At 34.2% G+C, this 13,545-nt stretch overlaps 1 protein-coding gene across 1 annotated transcript; it reads left to right on the top strand.

Moving 5' to 3' along the window:
• The first annotated feature begins 8,271 nt into the window (after positions 1 to 8,271).
• On the top strand, positions 8,272 to 12,303 carry LOC109217397 (serine carboxypeptidase-like). Its single transcript, XM_019381636.1, has 8 exons — positions 8,272 to 8,708; positions 8,990 to 9,158; positions 10,150 to 10,269; positions 10,411 to 10,554; positions 10,702 to 10,852; positions 10,949 to 11,037; positions 11,147 to 11,405; positions 11,843 to 12,303. The coding sequence occupies exons 1-8, from the start codon at positions 8,383 to 8,385 to the stop codon at positions 12,088 to 12,090; spliced, it is 1,506 nt and encodes a 501-aa protein (XP_019237181.1). The 5' UTR covers positions 8,272 to 8,382; the 3' UTR covers positions 12,091 to 12,303.
• The last annotated feature ends 1,242 nt before the right edge of the window (positions 12,304 to 13,545 follow it).

Here is a 13,545-nt window from a genome sequence, read left to right as displayed (position 1 = left end):
AAGCGACCAAAGTTGGTCGGTATATTGTTTACCCGGAATATTTGGTCCTTTTACCTTAGAGACCAAAGTTGGTCGCTAATTAGCGACCAACTTTGGTCCCTAAGGTAAAGGGACCAGCAAAATATCGACCAGCCTTGTTTGGTCGCTTTTTGACCTGTAAGCGACCAACTTTGGTCGCNATATTATATTATTAAAATAATAAAACGACCAAAGTTGGTCGGTATATTGTTTAAACGGAATATTTGGTCCCTAAGGTAAAGGGACCAGCAAAATATCGACCAGCCTTGTTTGGTCGCTTTTTGACCTGTAAGCGACCAACTTTGGTCGCTTTTTTCGGATTTCTAGTAGTGTGTGTGTGTGTATATATATATATATATATATATATATATATATATATATATAAAGACAATGTTCATTTTGCATTAATTTAGCAGGCGTTTGGACATGAATTTAAAAAAAAAAATTGAAATTTCACTAAAATTTTAATTGAAGATAAAGTTTTGTTTGGTTATAATTTTTGCAACATATTTGGATGTCTCTTTTTCAACATTTTTTGCAACTAAAAACTAGCACTGTTTTTCAAATTTGATATGCATTTTCAAATGAGATTGAAAAAATTGTAAGATTTTGATAACTAAACGCTGTTTTCCAAAAAAAAAAAAAAAACTGAAAAAAAAGGAAAATTTTCTTATGTCCAAACGGGCTCTTAATTGATTGATAGAAATAAGATGCCCGAACAAATTATTTGTCATTAATCAATGTAGATATATGCTTAAGAATGAAGAACCCCAAAGTCCGTTGCTTTACGGGCAAACGAGACTAGCGTGTAGGTTTGTGAAGGGCCACATTGTATTTCCCTTATAAGCAACATATTGCCATCCCCGTTGAAGCCTGGATCATATGCACAAAAGTTAAGCCTCAAGGTCTCTTGCTGTCGCCGCAAGAAATAAAAGATATAAAAGTATACTCTTTGTCGGTTGGGCCAATAGCTCCACCAATTTCGGTCCATATTTTTACTTTTACCCCGAATTAACCCTAGTTATACATAATCTTATTTTATTTTTTTAATCTTTTAGCCCACATTATTATCCCCTCTCCTTTACTTTTTCTAAGGAATGAAAATTTGGTTCATATAACTTTTCTAGTTTGAGGAATCTGGATGATGAACTTGAGGAGAGGAGGTTTTAAATTGTGTTCCAGATCTGAAATTTATTAAAGAATCACACCCTTCTTAGCTAGCCTCTTTGAAAGACGAAAATTTGGTTCATACAGTTTTATCTAGTTTGAGGAATCTGGATGATGAACTTGAGGATATGAGGTTTTTAAATTATGTTTCGGTCACGACCCAAAAACCACAAGTCGTGATGGCACCTAACTCAACCCGCTAGGTAAGCGAACTAACAGAAAATACAACTCAACTGAGATAATAAGAAAATAGAGAATAGATAACTGAACATTTACAAATTTACCAAAGACCTGGTAGTACGACTCATGAGCTTCTAAGACTTCGAATTTACAAAGCTGGTACGAATAAATACACGTTTTGTTTGAAAGATACATAAACAAAATAGCAAAACCTAAGCTACCAAGGACAAGAGGCAGCTATATCCGGAATGCGCGAACATCTTCAGAATCAGCACCTGACATCACCAGCAGCTCAACTCCAGAAGTCTGTACACATCGTACAGAAGTGTAATATCAGTACAACCAATCTCATGTACTGTTAAGTATTTTGTCTAACCTCGTCGAAGTAGTGACGAGGCTTTTATTTAAAAGATGCTTATTGCTATAACCTATACATTAGACTAACAGTATAGGCAGTTCAAAATATAACAGATAAAAATAACGTATACAACTCTGCGAGACAGTCAACAATTACTAGAAGGAATCACAGTAGAAGATTTACAATCTTTCCTAGTATGAGAAGCATATCCAAAATATCAAGTCAAATGGCACGGTAACACCTTTCGTGCTTCTATCTCTTCCTCACCATATATAAATAATTTATGTGTCAAATCAATTACGGCAACACCCTTCGTGCGTTCAACTCATCCTTCCAAATGTATGTATAACAGAACCAACCAGATGACAGAAATACCGAGAACAGGAATTACAAAGTAAGAAATACGCAAGTAGCACCAATGGACAAGGATATACATGTGGGCAACAGTAAAAGACTAAGCGGAAAGCACGTGAGTGATAACAACAATGGGAAAACCAGGAATATCAACTTCAATTAACTAGCATAATGGAGGCCTAAGTACAAATATAACAAATAAGAAGAAAACACATGATCTTTACAAGTTAACAACTAAGAGCATGAATGACTAGCATGGTGGAAGACTTATACTAAAGTGCAACAGAATAGGTACGACATGAGTATAATTATAAAAGCAGAAAATAGGCATATGGTATTTGCAAGTTAAGCAAGTAGAAGGTATGAGCAACACAACAACAATTGAGATAGAGATCAATGACATAACAATAGCAACAAGTCATATCAGATCTATAATTATGATAATAACAGTTCAAGGTAAAGACATGAACGTATACACGAAAGACAAATATCAAACATAATGCATGTCTCTCATCCTCGCCTGCACAGAAACACCCATCATGTCATGACCTCACGATAACACACAATCATAAAAATATAAATGAGATGGCACGGCATCACCCTTCGTGCTTTTACTCTCAAATGATATGGCACGGCATCACCCTTCGTGCTTTTACTCTCAATATGTGGCACGACATCACCCTTCGTGCTTTTACTCTCAAAAATGTGACACGGCATCACCCTTCGTGCTTTACACTCTCCCTCACATGATAATGTATAACAATGGCACGATATCACCCTTCATGCTTTAAACTCTTCCTTACCAAGCATATGTATATCAATGACAAACAAGGCAGGAAGCATAAATAACATCAAGGAGAGTGTTTTAACGGATATTCCAAACAAATTTCAAATCACAACTCTCCAAGTCAACAATGATTCAACAACCCTCAAGAACCGCATTATTCAAATACTTCCACGAGTCTCACAGATGATCCACAACACAAGTATAGAGTCTAGTATCTCAAGAATATCGGCCGTGGTAATGTAGCAATGATTTCACATGGTGAATTAGACACATCATGTATTCTCAGAATTTTCGTCAAGTTTGATCAAGTTATAATAAGCTAAGTCTTGATTTCTATCATTTAATATTATGTTCTTAGTATCTAAGAGTCAAGTAAGGCATGAAGCAGGAGGTCAAGAAATTCTACAAACATAAATGTAACATAATCCACCCCCGAGCATGATTAACCCTGCCACATAAATATACGCTCGTCACCTCATATATGTATCACCCCAGCATGTAGCAAACAATGATAAGAGAAAAAATTCTCTCAACAAAGTTAGGCAAAACACTTACCTCAATTCGGCTAACTCAACACTCAATCTAGCCTTTTTCCTTTACAAATTCGCCTTCGTCCGGGTCAATCTAGCCAACGACGACTTGAATACATCACACAATGCAAGAGCAAATAATTCCAATTAATAAAGCTGTGATTTTTATTAAATTTTTAAAAAGTCAACAAAAGTCAAACCCCGGGCTCGCCGGTCAAAACCCGGATCCAAGGGTAGGTCTTGACTACCCATAGCCTCACGAGTCCAAATATATATTTTGTTATCAAATCCGAGTCCTATTCGACTCTCAAATCCCAAATTTTCATTTTTCAAAACTTTGATAAAATTCCCAAATTTTTCCATAGATTTCTCATGAAGTTGATGTTAAATCTTATATAAAATCATGAAATATAGTTGAGAAATGATTAAAGATACTTACCAATGATTTGGTATGAAAATCCCATCACAAAATTGCCTCTCATCGAAGCTAGGGTTCAAAATATAACAAAATGAAGCTAAGTCTCGGAATTCTCAGCTATTAACAGGTTGCAGATGTCGCATTTTGCGAACCCCGCAAATGAGAACATATAATCGCAAATGCGAACTGGAGGCTTTCCTGCTAAGGTCTCATTTGCGACCAGAACTTCGCAAATGCAAAGCCCATAGTCTCGTAAAAGCGGTAGGGTCATTGCAGTTGCGGACAACCCCACATCGCAAATGCGATGGGTTTCTTCGCAAATGCGAATCTACTCCAGCAGCCCAATCTTCCAAATGCGAAGGATGCTTCGCAAATGCAACTGTTACATCTGCGACCAAAACATCGCAAATGCGATGATACCAGAACCAGCAAAGATTATGAAAAATCATTCCGAAACCAATTCGAAACTCACCCGAGCCTTTGGGCTCCAAACCAATCATGCACCCAGGTCCAGAAACACAACACAAACTCGCTCGCACGCTCAAATCATCAAAATAACTTCAAAAACCACGAATCGGACGCCAAAACGCTTGAAGATCAAACTAAACTTCAAGAACTTCTAGAATCGCAACCGAGCGTCCGAACCATATCAAATCAACTCCGAATGGCGCCAAATTTTGCAGACAAGTTGCACATGCCAAAACGAACCTACTCGAAGCTTCAAATCACGCATAATAACCTCGAAACGATGAATCACACCTCAAGTCGAAATCAAAGAACTTTAAAACTTCAACTTCTACAACCGATGCTGAAACCTATCAAATCACCTCCGATTAACCTCAAATTTTGCACACAAGTCACATTTGCCCTTACGGACCTATTCGAACTTCCGAAATCGGAATCCGACCCCGATATCAAAAAGTCCACTCCCGGTCAAACTTCTAAAAAATCCAACTTTCGCCATTTCAAGACTAATTCAACTACGGACCTCAAATTTACAATCCGGACGTGCTCCTAAGTCCAAAATCACCCAACAGAGCTAACGGAACTAACGAAACTCCATTCCGAGGTCAAATACTAAAAAGTCTAACTTGGTCAATTCCAACTTAGAACTTAAATCTTGAAGTTCATTCTTCCAAATTGATTCCGGATAACATGAAAACCAATACCGACGATTTACGCAAGTCATAACACATCATGCGGAGATACTCGAGCCCTCAAAATACCGAGTGAAGTGTAGATACTCAAAATAATCTGTCGGTTAGTTACAATTTCAGATCTGAAATTTTATTTATCGAAGAAATCCAATAGGTGTCGATTAATATTGGTGAAATTATTTAGGGTGCAGATCATCCTAGATTTTGTGATCCATTTGGTGATGCCTTTGACCCATTTCCAAAATTGAAATTTCGGAGTTTGTTAGTTATTTCGATTGAGTGTTGTTCTAATCGACTAGAATCATCAAGAGAAGTTTAAATCTTAAATTTGAAATAATTTAGAGTAGATTTAAGTTAAATTTAAGAATATGCTCAAGGAAGAATACGAAGTCAGTTTTTGTATAATAGTGTATATAGGTGTATAAATACCTGTTATACACGTTTATACACCTATACACATAATATATATGTCTTGTATAAAAGTGTATAACATTGTATAAAAATGTATAAGCGTCTGCAGGCGAACTTCTTTTATGAATTTCAGTTGTAATTTTCATCCAAAATCAATCCAAATCTCCATCAAATGACTTCAAATTTTGTAAAAAACCTCCTTAGATTATTTCTAACAAGTCTAAATGATACTCTCAGCAAAATTTCTCACAATATCAGTTTCGAAATTTTAAAAACCACTTATTTAAACTTTTGTTCAATAGTGGCGAGTTACTTTAAAAAACTAATTTTTATCACCTAAATAGATTTGATTTATTGAACTAATGTTTGAGTCACAATCATTGATTTGAAGATTGAGTTAGAATTTTGAAATTTAAAAAGATTGCAATTTCAAGAACCTATTTGGAATTAAATATTGAATTTTGACCGATTATTTTTGGGGTTACAATTTTGCAAAGTTATATATAGGGCTACCTAATTATATTGTATGTGCGTGGACTGTATTAATGTGTAATTTTCTGATATAAAAAGTCTCCTTGGTGAGGGTAGTTCTTTTACCAAAAAGTAAACAGTGTGCATAGCCTTTTATATTCCATTTCCAATAGTTTAAAATATTTTTGTCTCTTTTCTCTTATAAAAGATAATAATAGCCTAGTAAAATAAAATACTCCCTATATTTCTGATTATGTAAACCTTTTCATTTTTTGAGATTCTAACTATATGTGTTATGACCAATATTTTAAAATATTTTTTTTATATTGACATGAAAAGAAATGCAGCTTATAATAGTCATTGTATATTTTTAGAATATTTAAGTGTTAACTTTAAAATATCGAGTTAATATAATTCAATTTAATTTTAATTTTTAATCAAATTGAGTCTCAAAAAGATAAAAAGTTCTTGTAAACGAAACAGAGGGAGTACTCATTATCCTACTTTAATGATTTACAGCACTCAATTTCAGGCAATACTTATCGGAAAATATACTAATTAAAGTGATAGTAGATGGTTACTCTTAACACAATCTACTTTAATGCAGCTCTTATGACAATTTAATTGCGTTTCTACATCAGATTCAGTAACACCATGGACTCATAGCATTCTCCACCCATGACCCACCCCCAAAAAGATGAATAATCCTTTTGCACGATGACTGGAATCAACAGTAATTAAAAATGATTATGGATCATTTCATTTCATTATCCTACGTTTGGTGGCAATCGTTATAGATTTACAGTAATTAAAAAGATTCATTACCTGTTCTTGTAAAATAATTTTCCCTCGAAAAATATCAGTAACTGGGGTGATGATTATTGTTATCATGAATTAATTGCACCATATATAGAAAAAATTATCTTTCTGTTATGAGGGTTAGCTGGCGCATTGTTAAAAACTCGATAATGAGTCCGTCTCTCTACCCTTATCAACTTAAATACGAGGTTCTTGTTCTCATCAGAAGGGCATCTTTGTTGTTGAGTTAGTTTATCCAATGATCAGCTAATCCCGGTATTGCTATTCCATATTGAATGTGATACAAATAATGCCAAAATTATGATATAAATAGTCCCGATTGCTTATCCTAAAGTCGGACATTCCAACAAAACGCGAGATAAAATAATATGATATTTGTATTTTTTTTAAAATTATTTTTGTTTATATCCATGATAGTAAATGACCCGTAAAGTGAAGAAAAATAGATGGGTAGGTAGGGTTGAGCAGGGGTGTCACCGGCTCGGTTCGGCCGGTTCTTTTGTTAATTTTGTACCATACCAATTTCTCGGTTATTCATTATGTATAACCAAAATTAGACTTTTCGAAACCGTCCCAATTATATCGGTTTCTCTTCGGTATCGGTACGGTTCGGTTAAGTTTCGGTATTTTTTAAAATGTCATGTAAAAGTCACTAGTAGAAGTAGAATGCAATAATATACATACTTTTATAGGACTTAGCAAAACTCTCTAGACATTTTACATTTTAAAGGGTGATGAATTAAGAAAATATGAAAGATGGCTAGAGTATAGATCCATCAACTACTCTACAATAGCGTAAAAGAAACTAAACAAATTAATGTAAAGAAAATATGAATCACACGAATGGAAAGATATTAACCAAACTGGGACTGGAACTCAAGAATAAAGTCTATAGAAGATTAAATATTCAAAAAGATAAATTTAAATCATATGAAAGGAAATATAATCAATACATTGTAGATTGCTACTCATAATCACTATAATGCCTTTGTGTCTTGCCAGTGAATATGTTGGAAATAATTTATTTTCGATTGGTGTAGCATAATAGGTTTGAGAATTATGATTTTGCGTTTATTACTTGTTGGCTTGTAATTGTTTTCATAATTCCAAAACCCAAGAAAATTTAATGTTTTATTATTTTTAAACTTAATATATAAATATATTTTTCACATATAAATTTATTCAGTGCGGTTCGGTATTTTTTTGGTTTATTTTCATTAACTAATAAATCTAACCTAATTATCGGTACGGTTATAGATTTATATAAGAACCTACGGTTCTATTAAAAGAAACCTAAGAATCGGTTCGGTACGGTACAGTTTGGTCGGTTTAGTCGGTTTTTAAGTATCCATTGACACCCTAGGGTTGAGCTCTTTTTGAAGAGAAATAATAATGCAAATGTCCAATGAGTGATTAGACAAATTACCTAATTAGTGAATTCTCTGCAATATTAAAACTTAAATCCATAAATAAATATATACTAATAGAATCCTTACCTTTTCCTTCACCTCACACCTTTCCCCCAAAAAGAATGGGTATTTTGTCCATATTAGCACCATTCTAAACAAACATAGCGTTTTAAATCCCATGTTTCTCCCCCCACCCGTTCTCTCTCACACAGACACACAGTAACATTACACAGCACAAAGCCTATTTCACACTCTTCCTCCTCCTTATAAATATGAATGCCCCACAAAAGTCATTCTTAGAAAATGGCATCCTCTTTCTCTTTTCTCTTTCTTGCTTTATTTCTTCTTTTTCTTTCTTCTCCTGCTCTTTCGTCCAATAATGACGATGAGTTTGTCCTATCTTCTACTAAATTCCCTGTACCAATGGCAGAAAAACTTATCAATCAACTGAACTTATTCCCTAAGCATGATATCAATAAGGTTGAACCAGGGAAATCTGTAGCAACCACTGAGCAGAGACTATTTGAGAAGAAATTCAATTTATCTTATCTTGGTGATTCTGGAGCCACTGTTCAAGACTTGGGTCACCATGCTGGTTATTTTCGTCTTCCACATACTAAAGATGCAAGGTATGAATATTATTAATCGTTTAAATTATATGACTGACAGTATTAAGATTGTTTACTCCACCAACACAATTTAATCAATCATAGCAATTTACGTAATAATCTAGTTTTCAGGTTACCATATCTGATATAAAAATGTTATTTGTTGTTATAAGTAACATAAAACTAGATTACTGATAATTGGTTTTTGTTATTCTTTTTGCTTTGTTTTGATTTAAAAAAAAATGAAATCTTGGTAGTATTCACTATTTTGATTTTTTTTTTTTAATTTTGGTGTTTTGCAGGATGTTTTATTTCTTCTTTGAATCAAGAAGCAGCCAGAATGATCCAGTTGTTATATGGCTAACAGGAGGGCCAGGATGTAGCAGTGAATTGGCTGTGTTTTATGAAAATGGACCTTTCAATATAGCAGACAATATGTCACTTGTCTGGAATGATTTCGGCTGGGACAAGGTTCTTGTTTTTCCTTCCTTCTTTTTCTTTTTCTTTAAACATTCCCGTTTGGCCATGAATTCTTTTTTATTTTTTTCGAAAAATTTTCAATTTTTTTTTTCGAAATCAGTGTTTGGCCATAAAATTTTCAATTTTCATTTAGAAGAAGAATTTTGGAATTTTTCGAAAATTTGAAAAAGTCCAAGAAGCCGTTTTTCAAAATTTTCAATCAGATCACATCACAAAAATTAAAAAACAACCCAAAATTATATTCATGTCCAAACGCAACTCTAATTTTCAAATTTGAATTTTTCCTCCCACTTTTTCCGGAATTTTACAATTCTTACGTCCAAACGCCCACTAAGCCAATTTATTTCAAGATGCGTCAACACTGATTCAAAGATCACTGTTTTAAAAAAAAAAATATAAGGTTAGATCTTTTAAATATTATGATGAGAATATACTCAATTTTACTAAGATGTTATTCAAAAGAATTTCTATCATGCAAAGTATATTTTCACCTACCTGCTGTTTGTTAGTTGGGACTAGTAGAATTTTACATGTTCAAAAGGGATAAAGATTTTTCTTTTTTTCTTGTTTCTTGATTAACGGTTGAGACTTTGAACAAAACTTTCCAACTTTTTGCTTTCTCTTCATTTACACGTAAAGTCCCTGTGAACCTGTTCATCTTAAATATTTTTTCCAACACCGACAGTGTCCTAATCACTTTATTTGCTTTCATTTTCCTGAATAAGTAAGATTCCTCTCCTCGAATTTCTGATAGATTTCTTGATTGAAGTAGCTTTTCAGTATCAATTATTTGCAAGATATGACCATAATTGAAAATTTTGAACTGCACTCGGTGAGTTCGAATTAAGCAAACCAATGGATTTCGAATATCAAATTGTTAAACTGATTTTTATTTTTATTTTTATTTTTTAATTTTTGAAATGCTTTGATTCGCTTTTGATTGTTAAGAATGATAATATGGAGTTTAATTGCAATTTGATAGGTCTCAAACCTAATATACGTGGATCAGCCAACTGGAACTGGTTTTAGTTACAGTTCTGATGAGGATGATATTCGTCACGACGAAAGGGGTGTAAGCAATGATCTTTATGATTTCTTACAGGTGTGTTACTCTGTTTTGCCTTCTCATTTTAAACCTCTAAATTTTGACTAGTATTAATATTATAATAATTTGAATAATGTCATTCTAGCTTCCAATTTAAAGTAAGAAACCTTATCTGTTTTTTTTTTTTTTAATTACTAGGCCTTCTTCAAGGCGCATCCACAGTATGAAAAGAATGATTTCTACATCACTGGAGAATCATATGCTGGGCATTACATTCCTGCATTTGCTTCTCGGGTTCATCAAGGTAACAAGAACAAGGAAGGAACTCACATAAACCTTAAGGTATTTATAACTAATTAGTCCATCTTCTATCTTTTTCTCTCCTATAAATTCTTTTCTTTTCTTCTCTTCTTTTCCTTTTGCCAATTCTCAATCACTAACTCTTTTGCACTTGTTATGCTCCTAATTGCGCGAATTATATTTGATTAGGGATTTGCTATTGGTAATGGACTCACTAATCCAGAAATTCAGTACAAAGCCTACACTGACTATGCATTGGACATGAGATTGATCAAAAAAGCTGATTATAATGCCATAGACAAGTCATACCCAAAATGTCAACAGGCTATTAGGCTTTGTGGTATTTATCTCACTAAAACCCCACAATCTGTTTTCTTCATCCCATAATCCTTCATTATTCTTGACATCAACCGTGTCCTATGCAAAAAAACATTAGGAACTGATGGTGGAAGTGCATGCATGGCTGCATATCTTGTTTGCACAAGCATCTTCAACAAAATTATGGATGTTGTGGGTGACAAAAATGTAAGAAAACATAGTTTTTTTTCTTTCTCTCTCAGCTAATCATATTGTAACTAGGATCACATAGATTTCTAACCATAACATGTGTTAATTTGTTACCTTCGAGCTGCAGTACTATGATGTCAGGAAGACTTGTGATGGTGACCTCTGCTACGACTTCTCCAAGATGGAAACTCTCCTCAACGATGAACAAGTTAAGCATGCCCTTGGTGTCGGGGGTATTGATTTCGTTTCGTGCAGTTCTACAGTTTACCAGGCAATGCAGTTGGATTGGATGAGGAATCTTGAAGCTGGTATTCCTCCACTTCTTGAGGATGGCATCAAGCTACTTGTCTACGCCGGGGAATATGACCTTATCTGCAATTGGCTTGGTAAGCTTCATTCATTTGTGATCCAAAAGAACTAGTACAATCTTGAATTGGGAGAGTCCTAGATTATGTGCAGTCTATTTAAACCTACCAATCCACAGTGTGAGATGAGCTTAAATGGAGCGACCTTCAGAGAGGATTCATATAATTAACCTCAACTTGCTTGAGATTGAGGCATAGTTAGGGGCAGATATAGCTCTTAACCTGCAGGTTCATTCATACCGAGTATTTTAAATGTGGAACATAGATCCCTATATGATAACTCACTAAAATTTCAACAAATATTAGATCTGAACTCATAATTTTAAAAGTAAAATAAGTTCAGTGCTAAAAATCCTAAAGGTCTAACTCATCAAGGTTAAATCCTGCTAAATCCTTGATCCGCCTCTGGGCATAGTTGTTGTTATCCAGAACTAAAATATTTTTCCCTGTATGGACAGGGAACTCGAGATGGGTGCATGCAATGGAATGGTCCGGGCAGAAAGACTTTGGGGCAGCCCGATCCGTACCTTTTACAGTAGATGGTGAAGAGAAAGGAATTCAAAAGAACCACGGGCCTCTGACTTTCCTCAAGGTCCATGATGCAGGTCACATGGTTCCAATGGATCAACCTAAGGCAGCTCTGGAAATGCTCCAGAGGTGGATGCAAGGGAAATTGTCTAAGGAAGGTCACTTTGCTCATATGTAACTTCTTCAACTAATGAGCTACAATACAAAGATACAATAACAGTTTTACGAGTTCATATGTGGTTCCAGGAAATGATACTAATCATGTAAATACACTTCACCATTTCATGTTATCCTACACCTAGTTTGAGGAGAATGGTGTTCTTTCTGAGGTTACACTAAGCATTAAAATGTTGAAGAACCACAATCCAACTCTTTTAATTTGTTAATTTTACCCGACCTTGTGCATCAGGACAAACACTCCCATAGCATTAATCTCCGGTTAATAACCATGTCAAATATTTTGCATTTATAAATTCTCCTAGCATTTATTTGTCGTTCCCACTAATGACAAGTAGCATCACGCTCTAAAAATTTTAAGGGAAAAGAAAATGGCATGTAGGCAAAGAACTTAAATTTAACAAGTACTCATGGATATGCTTATCGCACAACACTAGTTTATAACATCTTCAACGGTTCTTTCAATTATTTGCAATCGGCTATATGAAAGGAGGGCTTAATAATGCTAGAGAGAACATAAAGGAAGCAATTCAGCCATTCTACATGCAGATTCACCAAGGGGTTAACGCTTTAGCCTTTACTGCACCTAAAAAACACATCATAACAATGCACAGTAACAGAAAGAAAAATCCTTTTTCAGACTCATGCTATGTAATAACACTTGAACAGAAAACAAAAATCTCAACAGCGCAACAAAATTTTCATTTTTCCCCTCTATGGTGATGCATCTTTTTCATTGTTCTGTATGGCTCAAGGATTATGAGTGAAGCACATTAATCTCGACATTTAAGAGGGAAAAGTTTATACAGTTTCTCTCAGTGAGATGGATAAATACACAGAAAATCCAGGGCTTATCAGCTAAAGGGTTGGAATTGATTCTACATAAAATAAATTGCCAAATAACCGCAGATTTACCATTTCTTAGCCCTCTCGTTTGGTAGGAGGTATTAGGAAAAATAATGAAAAGCATTAGCTTTGTGTATTACTAATAACTTGTTTGGTATATTTTTTCAACCTGTGTATAACAATACTTGCATTAGTTATACATTATACTTGGTATTATCCTATGTATAAGTAATGCATAGAAAACGATGACATTAGTAATACCAAGGCTATTAATGCATGCATTAGTATGGTTAAAGACAAAATTATCCTTAAAGCCCCTTAAAGCTAGAGAATATGGAGGGTATTTTTGTAAAACTAATTTTCTTAAAAATTATGCAATGCATTATAATTTTTAATACACCACACCAAACAGTAGATAAGAAATAATATCTGCATAATTAATGCTTTCATTACTAACTCATGCATTACTAATCCCTGCATTACTAATACACCTTATTCCGCACTATTCTTATACACCCTACCATACGACCCCTAAGAATCAAATAACATTGCACAAAAAAATGGACACATCTCTTTTCAGACCTCACATCATGTAATAACACAACAGCAG

The sequence above is a fragment of the Nicotiana attenuata genome, unplaced genomic scaffold (genome assembly GCF_001879085.1).
Source record: "Nicotiana attenuata strain UT unplaced genomic scaffold, NIATTr2, whole genome shotgun sequence".
Classification (NCBI taxonomy): Eukaryota; Viridiplantae; Streptophyta; class Magnoliopsida; order Solanales; family Solanaceae; genus Nicotiana; species Nicotiana attenuata.
Note: the sequence above shows the minus strand (reverse complement) of the source record. Positions and strands in the feature narration are given on the sequence as shown.